General features: G+C 46.9%; 1 protein-coding gene across 5 annotated transcripts in view; it reads right to left on the bottom strand.

The window, feature by feature from the left end:
- IQANK1 (IQ motif and ankyrin repeat containing 1) overlaps nt 1-14,482 on the bottom strand; it is a 116,005-nt gene that overhangs the window by 74,068 nt on the left and 27,455 nt on the right. Inside the window, exon 1 of one of the 5 annotated variants that reach the window (XM_078851353.1) lies at nt 102-664. The exons of 3 other annotated variants lie outside the window; for them this stretch is intronic. In XM_078851353.1, coding sequence (XP_078707479.1) covers nt 102-248 — 147 coding nt within the window. In that variant the 5' untranslated portion in view covers nt 249-664. Of the gene's footprint in view, nt 1-101; nt 665-14,482 lie in introns of those variants that run through there. One more of the 5 variants, XM_078851357.1, reaches the window with a different exon arrangement.

Genomic DNA, 14,482 nt, shown 5'->3' with positions numbered 1-14,482 from the left:
ACGCAATTTAGGCCTGCACATGCATATCCTATTGCTATATTGGTGCAGTTACCAATCTTCTAAATGCTCTCTCTGTATTTCCAATTAAACTTATTTCTTACCTCTCTCTGGAGGCGCTCCATTAACTCTGTGTATTCTCTCTGCTCCCTAAGGCGCTTCTCCCTTGCTCTACATGCCAGGATGCGACGGAAAGCACACTGCAACGTTAGCACAGCCTTTTCTTTGTTGTTCAGTTCTGTGTGGTGCATAGAGAATGAATGAAGATAGACTGCAACAGAATGTGGATTTGAAACGGTAGAACTGCAGACAGAATTCAGTGTTCACAAATGCAAGGTAATGCACAGTGGAAGGAATAATTTAAACTTCTGATACATAATTTAAAGGTAACCAGCCACTCAGAAAGAAGATTTGGGAATCACTGTGAACAACTGGTCGATGTGCAGCAGTGGTCAAAGACTGGAAATGGATAGGACATCCACCATTCTTACTCAGAACACTGATTTGTGCATTCAAATGCCGAAATAGATCTTTTTCAGCTCTAACTTCTAGAAACTCCATAAAATTCCAATCAGGCCAGAGAGATTGTTCAAATGGAATCCTATTTCCTTTCACTCTGTTAGACAACCTGGGATAACTGTTTTGCTATTTAATATCCTGGAGGTAGAAGGAAATACAGGAACTAACCAAGGACCCAGGCTGACATTTTTTTTAAAAAGTACCGATTTCCACCAGTTTGTGATTAAATTTTTACTTTCAGCCCCATGTTAAAGTGCCTTATTATTAATTAGTGTGCATCTTGGATGACTAACATGTTGCTAGTACTCAATATGAATAAGAAGTACTGTTTTAATGGGTAAAAGTGCTCCATACTCAGTGGTGCAAGTAGAATTCATTTCTTATCGGTATGCTGCACCAGCTAAAAGGGAGAGGGACACATGTGACCTCCCCACATGACACCCCCCCGTGACTCCTCCCCGCCCCACCCCCAGCCCAGGGCCCCGCCGTCTCCCCCTCCCTTTCCCATGATCCATCCCATGTTACCTGGAGGTGGGGGGTGTTTCTGTACTCCTCCCGCTGCGCCGGAGACTTCTGAACTACAGGGCTCTCCAGAACCAGCCGGAGGACAGGGCTGGGCTGGGGGCGTAACAGCCACGTCTGAGGAGCTGCCAGCGTGTGGCTGCTGGGTGGACCCACGTTCTGCTCCTTTCGCTGCTGCGGTTCAGGGCTCTCCTGGGAACCACAGCAGCAAATGGAGCAGAACGTGGAGCCACCCAGTGGCCGCACGCCGGCAGCTCCTCCGGCATGGCTGTACTGCCCCCAGCCCTGTCCTCCTGCAGGGCTGCTGTACTGTGGGGTCGCCCAGTGGCCCCATGTTTTGCTCCTCCTGTGTCTTTCTGGTATGGCGTACTGGTTATAAATATCTTACCGGTACGGCGTACCGTACTGTACTGCCCTACTTGCACCACTGTCCATACTATTTACCAAAACAGCTTGAGTGACAATACTACGTTTAGGTATTATTTCCCTTTTATATATTGATAGTAATCATGTTGCAAGACCTGAAAAATTTACCATGGATAAAAGAGCATGTTTCAAACAGGCCTCCAGTGGCAGCATGGTGAGCTATAAACAACAAGTGGGCCATCGCTTAGTAATTGCTAGTAGGGGAAGAGTTATAGAATTACAAAGCTTGTCCCAGATTTCAGATTTAGTACAGCCTAGCTTAGGCAGAGGCCTGCTCCAGTTATGACAGATTTAGTCTAGTTTATTTTAGGCCTTGTCTATACTAAGAGTTTTGTCGACAAAAGTTAAGCTGCTTTAATTAAAATACTTTAATTAAACCACTGTTGTATGTTCACACTACTTTCCTTGAGTTGACAGAGCGCATCGACACTAGCCGTTCTTGCATCGACACAGAGAGCAGTGTACTGTGGGTATCTATCCCACGGTGCAACTGGCTGCAAGGTGCTTTGGGAAGGGTTTGCAATGCCTCATGGGGCAGTTACAGTGTCACATGATGCAGGTTTCTCAATCCCATCCTTCAATGGGCATCCTACTAGATTGCCAGCCACGTTTCAACTGAAGTGTACATGGCAGGAAGGGAGAGAGTGTATGTGACAGGGAGTGCGGTGGGGGGAGAGACAGAAACAGAGCATGTGTTGGGGAAGTGTATGAGAGATTGTGTGTGTGGAGCGAGAGTATATGTGAGAGAGAGAAAAAGCGAGAGTGTGTGTGTGTGTTGGGGGAGAGTGTGTCGGCATGCTGTCTCTTTAAATTCAGACAGCAGCCTGAGCGACCAGTCCTGAGACGGGGGGATGCCCCTCACACACATCAGCCCCTGGCTCTGAACTGCACCTCATTCTCACCCACCGCCCCCCCATCCCCGCAGCAGCAGCCCCCTCTGCCTGCCTGCTGCTGTGTTCCGAGTGCCCGGGAGAGCAGTGTTGTCGGCACCCAGTGCCGAGAGGCTGAACAACAGCTTGAGTTGGTTCGTTACCCGGTGTGCTGCACCCAATAATCACAACGGGGTGGAGAAGCAGAAAAGTTTATTTGAAGCTTCAAAAAGGTACAGGGAGATTTGAATCTCAAATCCTGTACAACAGAGCAGGAAGTTACACAGGCTTTTATACATCCTTTTTCCCAGCATACTTATTCAATAGCAAGCTGCTCCAAGTATCCATATAGCCAGCCAATCCAGTTCCCAGCTAGTTCCATGATTCTTTGTATCATTTGTTAAACTATACATAAAGCTGCTTTATTCAGCATTGTTCTTCCATATCTCCCCTGTTTGGCCTTGCTTAGTTTCAGGCAGTCTGACTCTGCAACATACTGTTGCAGATTCTCAGCATAACTGCTGTGTGTGCCTCCAGGCGGGGTGGCCAAGGACACTTGGGCCTAGCACGCAGAGCTGCTGCGAGTGCCTCCAGGCAGAAGGGGGGGCCAAGGACACCTGGGCCTAGTGCGAGGGGGCTTCATCGACACTCGTGGTCTTCCATCCCCTCGAGTTACCTAGTGGCCATGCCCCAGTGTCCCCAACAACTCCCCCCTTTGAGAACACTCAACAACCTTGGCTCTGAGTTTTCTCACTTGGGCTACTTATTTCTTTACAATATGACTTTGCATAAGCACTTTGTGATAGCCCTGAAAAGAATGACTTATTAACTTTTGCAAAAGGGCCCTAACACATGATACTGCACAGCATAATACCAGTAATACAAGCAATACAGGAAAGAGAAGTTTCAGTAGCAGGCTAAATAAACCACCAAGCCAAGACGACAAACCCCAGCCTGAAAACAAGGTTTGCAACCAATCGTTCTCTGGGGCAGTATAGGCAACCTGTGCTCCGGCTCGGGCATGGGCCTCAGCCTGTACCACCTTTTCATAGATCTCATAACTGCTATCATTTACATATACACAACATCGGGGCCTGACGAGGGCACAAACCCCTCCTTGGGATGCCAAGAGATAGTCCAAAGCCAGTCTGTTTTGGAGGGAAAACGTCCTGAGCTGCTGTACCTCTTTATTTAATGTTTTTACTGCTGACCCTAAATCACTAACCGAGTCCTCTAACTCTAAGGCCACCTTCTCAAGTACCATCTGTAGCCTTATAGTATAGCGGCCTATGCATGCCATGGCTGGCCCGGTAAACAGTGGCGCTATTCCCAGTACAGATCACCCTACAAGCTTCTTGGTTGTGAGGGGACTCTTCATATTGCCCTCCAATGCTGTAGTCAGTCGCCGCAGGGTCTTTTCTCGTGACTCAACAGAGTTATCTTGGGCATTTCTAATCTTTCCTTTGGGCAGTGTGGCAGTTATGGAAAGATGAGGAACTCCATGAGCTATATAACAGCTACCTGTCCAGTTGGCTGGCAGCACCTTGTAAGCCTTTCGGCCACATTCAAAATAGTGACCCTGTAGGGCCCAGTAAGGACTGTTTCTTAAGGGGATTCCTGGGATATTTAAGGCTGCTTTGGCTGCTTTTTTAAACAATTTATATGCCCCTAAGGGGGCATCTTATTTTTTTTTTGATTGGGTACAAGTGGGGGCGTTTCTAATTGTGACGTTCAAATTACACTCGCCATAGGGACCAGTACAAACCCACCATTGGCTTGCTACATTGGAGATATTAACTGGACTGCAAGTTACATTTCCAAACCCCTTTTTTGTGGTAAGAGTATTTGTAAGAGTTTCCCTAAAAGGGGAGGAACCATTACACCCACACTGCTGGCCTCCCCTGTTGGTCTTTATCCAGTACCCATCAGCTCACTGTGTAATAACACAGGAGCTTTTTCCCACAGGACGCCCGTAGTGATGGGCCGTCCCAAGCTATTTTGGTGCCCTACGCAGCCCCCTCCCCCTGCAGGGAGGCTGTGTGGGGCCCCAGGCCTCCGCAGGGAGGAGCAGTGGGGGCTGGCCCCATGCCTCCATGGGGGGGCTGTGTGGGGTCCCGCCCCAGGCCTCCACAGAGGGGGAACGGGCGGGGCCCAGCCCCAGGCCTCCACATGGGGCCTGTGTGGGGCCCCACCCCAGGCCTCTGCAGGAACCGGGGGGCTGGCCCCAGGCCTCTGGGGGGGAGACGGGGGGCTGGCCACTTCCTGCTCTGGTCCCCTGGCTTGGGAGGAGCGGGGAACCGCCCCTCAGCACTCGCTGGCGGCCTGGCTGGGAGCCAGGGGAGCAGAGCAGGCTGGGGCCAGGTCACTCCACTTCCCGGTCTACTTTCTGGTGAGTGCAGGCCCCACCACTTCTGGAGTCCTCAGGGGAGTGGGGGCGGGGCTGGGGCAGAGCAGGGACAGGGTCCTGGGGAAGAGCTGGAGCAGGGGCTGGAGCAGCACGCAGGGCACCAGGAAATATGGTGCCCCAAATTTCCTGGTGCCCTACACAGCTGCATACTTTGCGTATGGGTAAGGATGGCCCTGATTCCACATTCATGGTTCTGTGATTCCCTCCAAGTTCTCCCAGGGCCTCCTCAGCTACCGGGAGCAGCATCTTCGGCAGCTCTGTGAGCAATCCATGCTGAGGAAGGTCAAAGACTCATGAAGTTTTGAAAGGGGAGGGGTGAATGCCTGTGTTAGGATATAGATATCCAGGCCTGTCTGTAAAGGCCTATACTCTAAGAATTTAGGTGTATTCTTATCACTTAGCTAGTTCTAGAGGTATAAATGAAAGAATCAAAATCACAGTCTGCCTGTGTAAGGGTCTTCTCTCACTGTGACGTCTGAACCCGTTCTTAGGCTAAGGCCTCTGGCTAAGCAACAGAGGCAGCCATAAGCTGGGAAGTGAATGGTCACCTCCTCACATTCCAAACTAGTCTCATTAAAGAAGGTGCTATTGGGCTGTTAGGAATACAATCCTGATAGTGCCTATCGCCTCCAGAGAAAGGGAAGTGCCTAGAAAATGTAAAAGGAAACTTAGTTTGAGAGCATCCTGTCTGGCAAGAACTCACTTATCAATAGCTGGGATGTGAAATCCTCATTTCTGTGTTGTTCTATCATTGTGGTCCCCATTTCCCTAGTGTTTGTCTGTACAATCTCTGTCTGGTTCTGTGATTGTTTCTGTCTGCTGTATAATTAATTTTGCTGGGTGTAAACTAATTAAGGTGGTGGGATATAATTGGTTAAATAATCACATTACAATATGTTAGGATTGTTTAGTTAAATTTCAGTAAAATGATTGGTTAAGGTATAGCTAAGCAGAACTCAAGTTTTACTATATAGTCTGCAGTCAACAGGAAGTGGGGGGAATGGGAACAGGGAATGGGAGTGAGGAAATTGGAATCATGTTTTCCTAATGGGAACAGGGACACAGGTAAGGCTTTGTGGTGTCAGAGCTGGGAAGGGGGAAACTAGAATCATGCTTGCTGGAAGTTCACCCCAATAAACATTGAATTGTTTGCACCTTGGACTTCTGGTATTGTTGCTCTCTGTTCATGCGAGAAGGACCAGAGAAGTAAGTGGGTGAAAGAATAAGCCCCCCAAACATCTTGGTGCCATGACTTGGATACATTGCATTGGATAGGTGAGTGGCAGCCTGTAAGTCCCCCTCCCCAACAGTCCGTGCAGCTGCTTGGAGGGGGTATAGCGAACTCTCGTGATGGTAGTTCCTGGTTCTGGCAAGCCAGCGTAAAGGATTTTTTGGATAAATGGATAAGGAAGAACCAGGGCCCATACCAGGTACAGGGGTCAACCTGGGATGAGATTAAAAAGGAAATGGAGGAAGCGTTAGGGAACCCAGAGGGATGGGGGGTGGCTGAGGAGCCCACCCTTCTTTGGTTTATGGGTAGTGGAAGAAGGTCCCTGACCATGGGGACTGAATGCCCTTCAGGGAAAGGAGGCACTTCAGTCTGCTTGTGAGAAGTTTGAAGTAAGGGCAGCATTATGGGAAGCTGCCAGGAATCTTTCAAGTTTGGTGCTGCTTCAGCAAGGGCTGCTGAAGGGTTGTAAATTAGTTAGGGGTGGTTAAACATGATTTGGCACAACAGGGTTTAAAGTCAAAAGCAGAGTTAACAGACTACCTTTAGAGACTAGAGCTGGTACTTAATGATTTAACTGGGAATTGGTCCTGCTTTGAGCAGGGGGTTGGACTAGATGACCTTCTGGAGTCCCTTCCAACCCTGATATTCTATGATTCTATGATTCTATACTTGGTCCTGTGGGAGTGGTGGTGAGGGGGGGAAGAGGTTTCAAAGTGCAAAATGGTAGGGTTTTCAGGAGCAGGTAACAACTCCCACTCTTCTCCCAGAGCCAAGATGAAAACCTGTGGGTAAGGGTTCCCAACTGTTGCAACCCAGGAAGCCTACTCTTGGTTCAGAGCTAACTGTATGCTTTTCTTGTTTTCCTTCTTCTTTTTTTCAGTTTACTTAATTTGCTGCTGGTGGCTTATACTTCAAACTGACCTGACAGGCTTAATTGGTTTATTTCCACCTCTTCACCCTCCTCTCCCCCGCCTTTCCACACTTTTGTTTTTCTGAAGTTTTAATGGAGGGTACTTTGGATACTTATGTGAAATGTTTTTGGTTATTTTGGACAAAGTATGAGGGAGGTCTGCTGTATTCCACTGGAATTTTTGGAGTAAAAGATCCATGGGCATCCATGGAGACAAATGTTTTACTGCCTCTTTGAACAGTCTCAAGGTGAAGACAGCACAGGTTAAGGCAGCTGTGTGGCAATAATTGTACTTGGTGGCTGAGTTGTTACAGACAAATTGCACTACCTTAAAGAACTGAATGTAGGAGTAAGTGATTTAAAGAAGTGAGTGAAAGATTAGAAATAGCTTTTGCAAAAATTGATAATACAGGGTTTGCAGGAAAGTAAACATTTGGGAGTTGTGGAAATGGTAAAAGGTAACTGTTGTGAAGATGTTAAAACAGTTGTGGTGTTACAGGAAGGAAGTTTTTGTTTAATGATAAAACCCAGTTATATAAATGTAACTGTATGTGCAACTCTGTGCAGTCACATTGAATGGAAGCTTGGTAATTAAATTATCCAAGGGGGGGGGGGGTCAGGTAGAGTGGCTACTACCACCACTAGGCTTCTGTCCCCAGAAGCCTTTACAGCTATTCTGAGGGAAAATGGGCCCTTTCCCCACAGAAATAGTCTATAAGGGACTGCTGTAGGCAGCAGGCAGAGAGAGAATCTGATCTAAATTATTTCACTGTTGGGTAATGTAATCAAAATCACTAAAGGATGTAAGGGGTTTCTATTGGAACTTAACTTGGCTGCCCTGGTTGTGTCCAGTTGTACAAGATAGCAGTGTAATCGGGGTACAGTTGTGTTAAAAAAATAATAATCACAGTGCAAGGGATGTTAGGTAAAAAAGAATTTTGTGTGTGCACAGGAAAAGGAAAAAGAAAAGGAAAAGGGGAGGAATGATGGGAACGCTAAGCCTTGGGGTGGCTCTGGGGGATCGGATTGTTGCTTTGGTGGGTGTGCATAAAAACTCTGTGGGCACGGGGGAGGCAGTTACACCTTGTGTAAAATTAATATGGCTAATGTTATGGAGGTTAAACTATGGAAGGAATGTGCATTTTCCCAGGATGTGTGCAGTGTACATTGGAGAAGGGGTGGGGGAAAAAATGCAAACAAAACATGGTACTTAATTAAAATCCTATTAGGGCTCCAAAAGGAGCCACAATAGGTTGTGCTTTCTTTTTCAGATCTGTGTGTTTTGGAGCAGGAGATGAAAGTAATCAGAACTCTAGTGGAAGTGGACTGTTTCCCTTTTAAGACCGTCTCTGAGCTGTTAATAGCTTTGGATCCAAAAGCAAGCCAGAAAGCCTCTGTGTAAATGCAAATTACTTAGCTGATGGGCACAAAGGAGCTGCAAATAATGAATACATCTGGTCAGCAAACAAGCTACTAGAAGACTCAGACTATGGCCCCCCAGGAAAGGGAGGGGAAAAAACAAGTCAAGTTTGAAAATAAGGGGAACAGGTTAACCCTAAGGGGTGTGTGTGTGTGTGTGTGTACAGTGCTAAAATCTGAAGCTATCTCTCAGCTATTAACTGAGAATAAACTTAAAGCTTGGTACAGCAGAGAAACTGTAACATGGTTTTGTTAATTAAATATTCATGGTAAATAGGCCCAATGGCCTGTGATGGGATATTAGGTGGGATGGGATCTGAGCTACCCAGGAAAGAATTTTCTGTAGTATCTGTCTGGTGAATCTTGCCCATATGCTCAGGGTTTAGCTGATCGCCATATTTGGGGTCAGGAAGGAATTTTCCTCCAGGGCAGATCGGAAGAGGCCCTGGAGGTTTTTCACCTTCCTCTGTAGCATGGGGCACGGGTCACTTGCTGGAGGATTCTCTGCTCCTTGAAGTCTTTAAACCACGATTTGAGGACTTCAATAGCTCAGACATAGGTGAGAGGTTTTTCGCAAGAGTGGGTGGGTGAAATTCTGTGGCCTGCATTGTGCAGGAGGTCAGACTAGATGATCATAATGGTCCCTTCTGACCTTAGTATCTATAAATCTATTGCAAACCTGGTCAGTTGTACAAGAGAGGAAACTGAGGTACACCATACTTCTTTAACTTGCTGACATTCTTGTCAGCAAGTTAAAGAAGTATGGGCTGGATGAATGCACTATAAGGTGGGTAGAAAGTTGGCTAGATTGTCAGGCTCAACGGGTAGTGATCAATGGCTCTATGTCTAGTTGGCAGCTGGTATCAAGTGGAGTGCCCCAAGGGTCGGTCCTGGCGCCAGTCTTGTTCAATATCTTCATAAATGATCTGGAGGATGGTGTGGATTGCACTCACCGCAAATTTGCGGATGATACTAAACTAGGAGGAGTGGTAGATACGCTGGAGGGTAGGGATAGGATACAGAGGGACCTAGACAAATTGGAGGATTGGGCCAAAAGAAATCTGATGAGGTTCAACAAGGATAAGTGCAGGGTCCTGCACTTAGGACGGAAGAACCCAATGCACCGCTACAGACTAGGGACCAAATGGCTAGTCAGCAGTTCTGCGGAAAAGGACCTAGGGGTTACAGTGGATGAGAAGCTGGATATGAGTCAGCAGTGTGCCCTTGTTGCCAAGAAGGCCAATGGCATTTTGGGATGTATAAGTAGGGTTATAGCCAGCAGATCGAGGGACGTGATCGTTCCCCTCTATTCGACATTGGTGACGCCTCATCTGGAGTACTGTGTCCAGTTTTGGGCCCTGCACTGCAAGAAGGATATGGAAAAATTGGAGAGAGTCCAGCGAAGGGCAACAAAAATGATTAGGGGTCTGGAACACATGACTTATGAGGAGAGGCTGAGGGAACTGGGATTGTTTAGTCTGCAGAAGAGAAGAATGAGGGGGGATTTGATAGCTGCTTTCAACTACCTGAGAGGTGGTTCCAGAAAGGATGGTTCTAGACTATTCTCAGTGGCAGAAGAGGACAGGAGAAGGAGTAATGGTCTCAAGTTGCAGTGGGGGAGGTTTAGGTTGGATATTAGGAAAAACTTTTTCACTAGGAGGGTGGTGAAACACTGGAATGCGTTACCTAGGGAGGTGGTAGAATCTCCTTCCTTAGAAGTTTAAGGTCAGGCTTGACAAAGTCCTGGCTGGGATGATTTAATTGGGGATCGGTCCTGCTTTGAGCAGGGAGTTGGACTAGATGACCTCCTGAGGTCCCTTCCAACCCTGATATTCTATTGTGCATCGGAAGAAAAATTCCCTCCTGACCCCTGCACATGACTAGCTGAAGCATGAGATTTGATTATAGTCAAGAGCAGCAAGTGTTAAGAGCATGTTGAGGACAATGCAGGCAATCCTGTTCTCCCCATGTCCCATAAAGAAAGGTCATGAACATGGTATGTGACAGGGTGTACCAGGTCTTCTCTATCTCCTGTTGGAGGCACCACCACCCTGACACCGCCCCCTGAAGGAAGAGTATTACCTGGAAAAGAGCGGCAGTGAATTTAGACCTCTGAGCACTGCCTAGAGAAGACACTCAGGCTCTCCTACTAGCAGAACCAGCAAGACCCATTAGGTGAGGTAAGAAGACTTGCCTACTTCTTTTAAGGGGTGCTTAGTGAAGCAAGAACAGGAGACTAGCTCCCCAGTTCTAACCCCAACCACATGGGCCCAAGTGAGGGCCTACCAGTCTGACGTCACTTTCAGTTAAGGCATACCACAAACTGTTTAGGCTTTTAAACTCCACAGTAAAATAAAGGCATTTTTGAGTGTTACAGGACTAGCAAGGGGCTTGGTCCTGACAAGCTTTGACAGGTGATTGATACATTCACAGATTCCAAGGCCAAAGGAAATCACCATGACCATTCAGCCCGACCCCTCTACACACAATCTAGAATTTCTCCTAGCAGACAGATTAAAGCATATCTTTTAAAAAGATATCTAATTTAATTTTAAAAAAAGAAAACGAGGACTTGTGGCACCTTAGAGACTAACCAATTTATTTGCACATGAGCTTTCGTGAGCTACAGCTCACTTCATCGGATGCATACTGTGGAAACTGCAGAAGACATTATATACACAGAGACCATGAAACAATACCTCCTCCCACCCCACTCTCCTGCTAGTAATAGCTTATCTAAAGTGATCATCAAGTTGGGCCATTTCCAGCACAAATCCAGGTTTTCTCACCCTCCGACCCCCCCCCCCCCCCCGCACACACACACAAACTCACTCTCCTGCTGGTAATAGCTCATCCAAACTGACCACTCTCCTTACAATGTGCATGATAATCAAGGTGGGCCATTTCCAGCACAAATCCAAGTTTAACCAGAACGTCAGAAGGGGGGGGGTAGAAAAAAACAAGGGGAAATAGGCTACCTTGCATAATGACTTAGCCACTCCCAGTCTCTATTTAAGCCTAAATTAATAGTATCCAATTTGCAAATGAATTCCAATTCAGCGGTTTCTCGCTGGAGTCTGGATTTGAAGATTTTTTGTTGTAAGATAGCGACCTTCATGTCTGTGTTTGCGTGACCAGAGAGATTGAAGTGTTCTCCGACTGGTTTATGAATGTTATAATTCTTGACATTTGATTTGTGTCCATTTATTCTTTTACGTAGAGACTGTTCAGTTTGACCAATGTACATGGCAGAGGGGCATTGCTGGCACATGATGGCATCTATCACATTGGTGGATGTGCAGGTGAATGAGCCTCTGATAGTGTGGCTGATGTTGTTAGGCCCTTTGATGGTGTCCCCTGAATAGATATGTGGGCACAGTTGGCAACAGGCTTTGTTGCAAGGATAGGTTCCTGGGTTAGTGGTTCTGTTGTGTGGTATGTGGTTGCTGGTGAGTATTTGCTTCAGACACACCCCTGAAACCCCGACCTGGGATATTCTATCTACTACCCAAGATCCATAAACCTGGAAATCCTGGGCGCCCCATCATCTCAGGCATTGGCACCCTGACAGCAGGATTGTCTGGCTATGTAGACTCCCTCCTCAGGCCCTATGCTACCAGCACTCCCAGCTACCTTCGAGACACCACTGACTTCCTGAGGAAACTACAATCCATCGGTGATCTTCCTGAAAACACCATCCTAGCCACTATGGATGTAGAAGCCCTCTACACCAACATTCCACACAAAGATGGACTACAAGCCGTCAAGAACACTATCCCCGATAATGTCACGGCTAACCTGGTGGCTGAACTTTGTGACTTTGTCCTTACCCATAACTATTTTACATTTGGGGACAATGTATACCTTCAGATCAGCGGGACTGCTATGAGTACCCGCATGGCCCCACAGTATGCCAACATTTTTATCGCTGACTTAGAACAACGCTTCCTCAGCTCTCGTCCCCTAACGCCCCTACTCTACTTGCACTATATTGATGACATCTTCATCATCTGGACCCATGGAAAAGAAGCCCTTGAGGAATTCCACCATGATTTCAACAATTTCCATCCCACCATCAACCTCAGCCTGGTCCAGTCCACACAAGAGATCCCCACTTCCTGGACACTACAGTGCTAATAAACAATGGTCACATAAACACCACCCTATACCGGAAACCTACTGACCGCTGTTCCTATCTACATGCCTCCAGCTTTCACCCTGACCACACCACACGATCAATCGTCTACAGCCAAGCTCTGCGATATAACCGCATTTGCTCCAACCCCTCAGACAGAGACAAACACCTACAAGATCTCTATCAAGCATTCTTACAACTACAATACCCACCTGTGGAAGTGAAGAAACAGACTGATAGAGCCAGAAGAGTTCCCAAAAGTCACCTACTACAGGACAGGCCTAACAAAGAAAATAACAGAACGCCACTAGCCGTCACCTTCAGCCCCCAACTAAAACCCCTCCAACGCATTATTAAGGATCTACAACCTATCCTGAAGGATGACCGAACACTCTCACAAATCTTGGGAGACAGGCCAGTCCTTGCCTACAGACAGCCCCCCAACCTGAAGCAAATACTCACCAACAACCACATACCACACATACCAATTCCGCTGAATTGGAATTCATTTGCAAATTGGATACTATTAATTTAGGCTTGAATAGAGACTGGGAGTGGCTACGTCATTATGCAAGGTAGCCTATTTCCCCTTGTTTTTTTCTACCCCCCCCCCACCCTTCTGACGTTCTGGTTAAACTTGGATTTGTGCTGGAAATGGCCCACCTTGATTATCATGCACATTGTAAGGAGAGTGGTCAGTTTGGATGAGCTATTACCAGCAGGAGAGTGAGTTTGTGTGTGTGTGTGTGGGGGGGGGGGGGTCGGAGGGTGAGAAAACCTGGATTTGTGCTGGAAATGGCCCAACTTGATGATCACTTTAGATAAGCTATTACCAGCAGGAGAGTGGGGTGGGAGGAGGTATTGTTTCATGGTCTCTGTGTATATAATGTCTTCTGCAGTTTCCACAGTATGCATCCGATGAAGTGAGCTGTAGCTCACGAAAGCTCATGCTCAAATAAATTGGTTAGTCTCTAAGGTGCCACAAGTACTCCTTTTCTTTTTGTGAATACAGACTAACACGGCTGTTACTCTGAAACCTGAAATTTCATTTTAAAGATTCCATGTGATGGTGAGTTCATTACCTTCCCTGATACATTTTCCTAGCAGTGAGGGTAATTAAATGCTGGAACAGGTTATCTTATTTCAAAGTTGAATTTGTCTGCCTTAAACTTTCAGCTACGGGATTTCATATTGCCTTTGTCAGCAGGGGTGACATCTTTATATTAAAGTCCTCATTATCTTTTCTATCTGTAAAATGCTAAATACAGAGTGCCCAAATCACCTCTCAACCTTCTCTTCTATACGCTGAATATGTGAGCTCCTTAAGCCCCGGATCATTTTTGTGAACTCTCTCCAATATTTCCACATCCTTTCAAGTGTGTACATCAGCACTGGACACAGTAGCAGCAGAGTTTCTGAGGAATTGCTTCCAGTCAGACTCTAATGGAGAAGAAGTGGAGTGCCCCAAGGGTCGGCGTGCAACAGACTAGGGACCGAATGGCCCGGCAGCAGTTCTGCAGAAAAGGACCTGGGGTGACAGTGGACGAGAAGCTGGATAGGAGTCAACAGTGTGCCCTTGTTGCCAAGAAGGCCAATGGCATTTTGGGATGTATAAGTAGGGGCATAGCCAGCAGATCGAGGGACGTGATCGTTCCCCTCTATTCGACATTGGTGAGGCCTCATCTGGAGTACTGTGTCAAGTTTTGGGCCCCACACTACAAGAAGGATGTGGAAAAATTGGAGAGAGTCCAGCGAAGGGCAACAAAAATGATTAGGTTTCAGAGTAACAGCCGTGTTAGTCTGTATTTGCAAAAAGAAAAGGAGTACTTGTGGCACCTTAGAGACTAACCAATTTATTTGAGCATAAGCTTTCGTGAGCTACTGCATCCGACGAAGTGAGCTGTAGCTCACAAAAGCTTATGCTCAAATAAATTGGCTAGTCTCTAAGGTGCCACAAGTACTCGTTTTCTTTTTAAAAATGATTAGGGGTCTGGAACACATGACTTATGAGGAGAGGCTGAGGGAACTGGGATTGTTTAGTCTGCAG

Source organism: Lepidochelys kempii, chromosome 2, assembly GCF_965140285.1.
Source record: "Lepidochelys kempii isolate rLepKem1 chromosome 2, rLepKem1.hap1, whole genome shotgun sequence".
Taxonomy (NCBI): domain Eukaryota; kingdom Metazoa; phylum Chordata; order Testudines; family Cheloniidae; genus Lepidochelys; species Lepidochelys kempii.
This window is presented reverse-complemented; position numbering and strand designations above follow the sequence as displayed.